Source organism: Cyprinodon variegatus, unplaced genomic scaffold, assembly GCF_000732505.1.
Source record: "Cyprinodon variegatus isolate N-32 unplaced genomic scaffold, C_variegatus-1.0 Scaffold2164, whole genome shotgun sequence".
NCBI classification, from domain to species: domain Eukaryota; kingdom Metazoa; phylum Chordata; class Actinopteri; order Cyprinodontiformes; family Cyprinodontidae; genus Cyprinodon; species Cyprinodon variegatus.
The window spans coordinates 13,668-15,887 of record NW_015152617.1 but is presented as its reverse complement, the minus strand read 5'-3'; the positions used below and the strand labels follow the sequence as shown (position 1 = coordinate 15,887).

The 2,220-nt window shown below is 41.7% G+C and overlaps 1 protein-coding gene across 1 annotated transcript in view; it reads left to right on the top strand.

The window, feature by feature from the left end:
- Positions 1–2,047, top strand: part of atat1 (alpha tubulin acetyltransferase 1) — a 30,843-nt gene extending 28,796 nt beyond the window's left edge. Inside the window, exon 11 of the mRNA XM_015405346.1 lies at positions 1,570–2,047. Coding sequence (XP_015260832.1) covers positions 1,570–1,706 — 137 coding nt within the window. The 3' untranslated portion in view covers positions 1,707–2,047. The remainder of the gene's footprint in view (positions 1–1,569) is intronic.
- The last annotated feature ends 173 nt before the right edge of the window (positions 2,048–2,220 follow it).

Below are 2,220 nucleotides of genomic sequence, written 5' to 3'. Positions count from 1 at the left end.
TTGTTCAGCATGGGGGTGAGTAGAAAATGAAGGCTAATCATGATTTGGGTGTACTATTCCTTTAATTTCTGATGCTTGTCCACACTGAAGCCAGACGTCCAGTAAATTGTGTCCAGATGTGTGTGATGCTTCTGCTGCTCACGTGTTTGATGCCAGAGAGCGACTTTGCTACATTAGCTGTGATCAGCGGGTAGAAAGTAGTTAGAATCTATGTTGAAGTGAGAAAGTCCTCCTGAAAACATGGTCTGTGCAGTCAGTTCATCCAGATTACCATCCTGCCTTCAAAGATTATTTCTCTGTGGGAGCCGCTCAGACCCCTACGTACCAGATCTGCTCAGGTGGTCAGATCTGCTCGGGGCCCCACCCATGACGCCATCATACGGCAACTCCACTCGCCAAACTGTAATGCACCCTCTTCAAGATCAAATCTCTTCTGGAGCCTCAACATATTATTTCCTATATTTGCTATTATTTTATATTTAATGAAAGATCTAAAGCAGCCGAAGGTAAAAAACAATCATTGTCAGACTTGAAGGAAAGTACTGCCCTCTAAAAATGAGCTCTACCATTTAAAAAGATGACAAAAAAAGTTCCAGCTTATTTTTATTCTTTTAATTAAGATCTGAGGGCAGAGGAGGACAAATTGGGTGTTTTAAAAAAATGACTATCATAGAGATTTTACACAAACAGTTATTCTACTTGTAGAAAACAAACGGCTGTTGTTGATACAAATTTAAAAGTAGTGTAGCTTAATAAGGCTAACTGACCGAGCTAAAAGAGGCTAACCTGTTAGTTGCTGAGCACAGCTAGCCACGTGGCTACCCAGCTCTCCCCTTTATATCAGGGTCTAACTGTTACTTTGTTCACCAGAAACACATTTCTTTCAGTTTTGTTATCAATCAGGTCTTCATTGATCATTAGACAAACACTACAGATGCTCCTGACTCTGCAAACAGACGCTACATGATGTTATAATCGTTGTCTGGGCAACCACAATGTTTTACATCATGTGGCAACGTCACTGGCATGCATAGCAATAAAGGGTAGATGGTGCACGGTTCTAAAGAAACACAAATAAATATTAATTAACAGGCTCTAGTTCATATAGAGTTTAAGATATAAATCACTAACATGCTTAATATGGGTTTAACCGTTAAAGGCCATAAATCTGTTTTAATAAGGATCCCAACATGGGACTGAAAGATGGAAGAACGTTTTATGCTTTGGATGTGGACAATGTCTTCAGTCAAACATTAGAGCTTCTGGTTTGTCGCGTTTTTCCACTTTAAGTTTATGGGGCCTTTAATTTGATCAACAGTGTGCAGTAGATTTATAATCCAGGGAGAAGAACTGGAAGATTTCTGACATTTTACCTGATCTTTATGCTTCTACAGGAATGTTTGAGGTGTTTTTATTTTTACATGATGCTATTTCCTGTTGACTGTTAGTACTTTAGTTTTTTTTTGCATCCCAACAACTTTTCACTGTAGCTAATCTGTCTATGAAAACTGAAATAAGCTGAATTGCCTTGCTCTGCATGTTGACGTGTGAATCTGCTCCTCCTCATAGGTCCTGGTCTGATGGGAGACCCGCTGTGTTCTCTGGGCAGCCAATCGGAGCGCAGGTTGGCAGGTTTTCTCTCACCACTGCACTTTTACAGCTTAGGCTGCTCAGTTTGGAGCCGCTGTGAGGAGACGGTCAATTAGCTGGCGTGACTAAGCCTGTGTGCAGGAGAAGTTTATGTGGCTAAAATACGTCATTGGGAAAAAAAAAGACTGTAGTTAGTGAAAGACTTTACAGCTAAAGTTGGGTCCAGCTGTGGGTTCCACCCTCCCTGTCGGGTACAGAGACGACAATGAATCCAGGTCTTGTTCTGGAGGTGTATCAGGAGCTGCTGCACCTTTCTGGCCTCGCTGGCTGCAGGCTTATTACAGCACCATCAAAGAGCTGTAATCAGCTGACGTTTGGGTCTAACTTAGCGTGTCTCTGCTCGCCTTAAAGGACTGAATCGGACACACTCCTTCAGCCGGCTCAGGGTTAGTGTGGAGTCAGGTAACAGTCAATAGAAATGTATGCATAGGTGTCAATGTTTAAAGTTTAGAAGTAACCAGAACAAGTTAAAACTTAACAACTATGATTGTAGAAATCCAACCCAGTCTCATGGGAAAATGTACCTCCACTACGTTGGTCCACACTGCAAAACGTAGTGGAGGTACATTT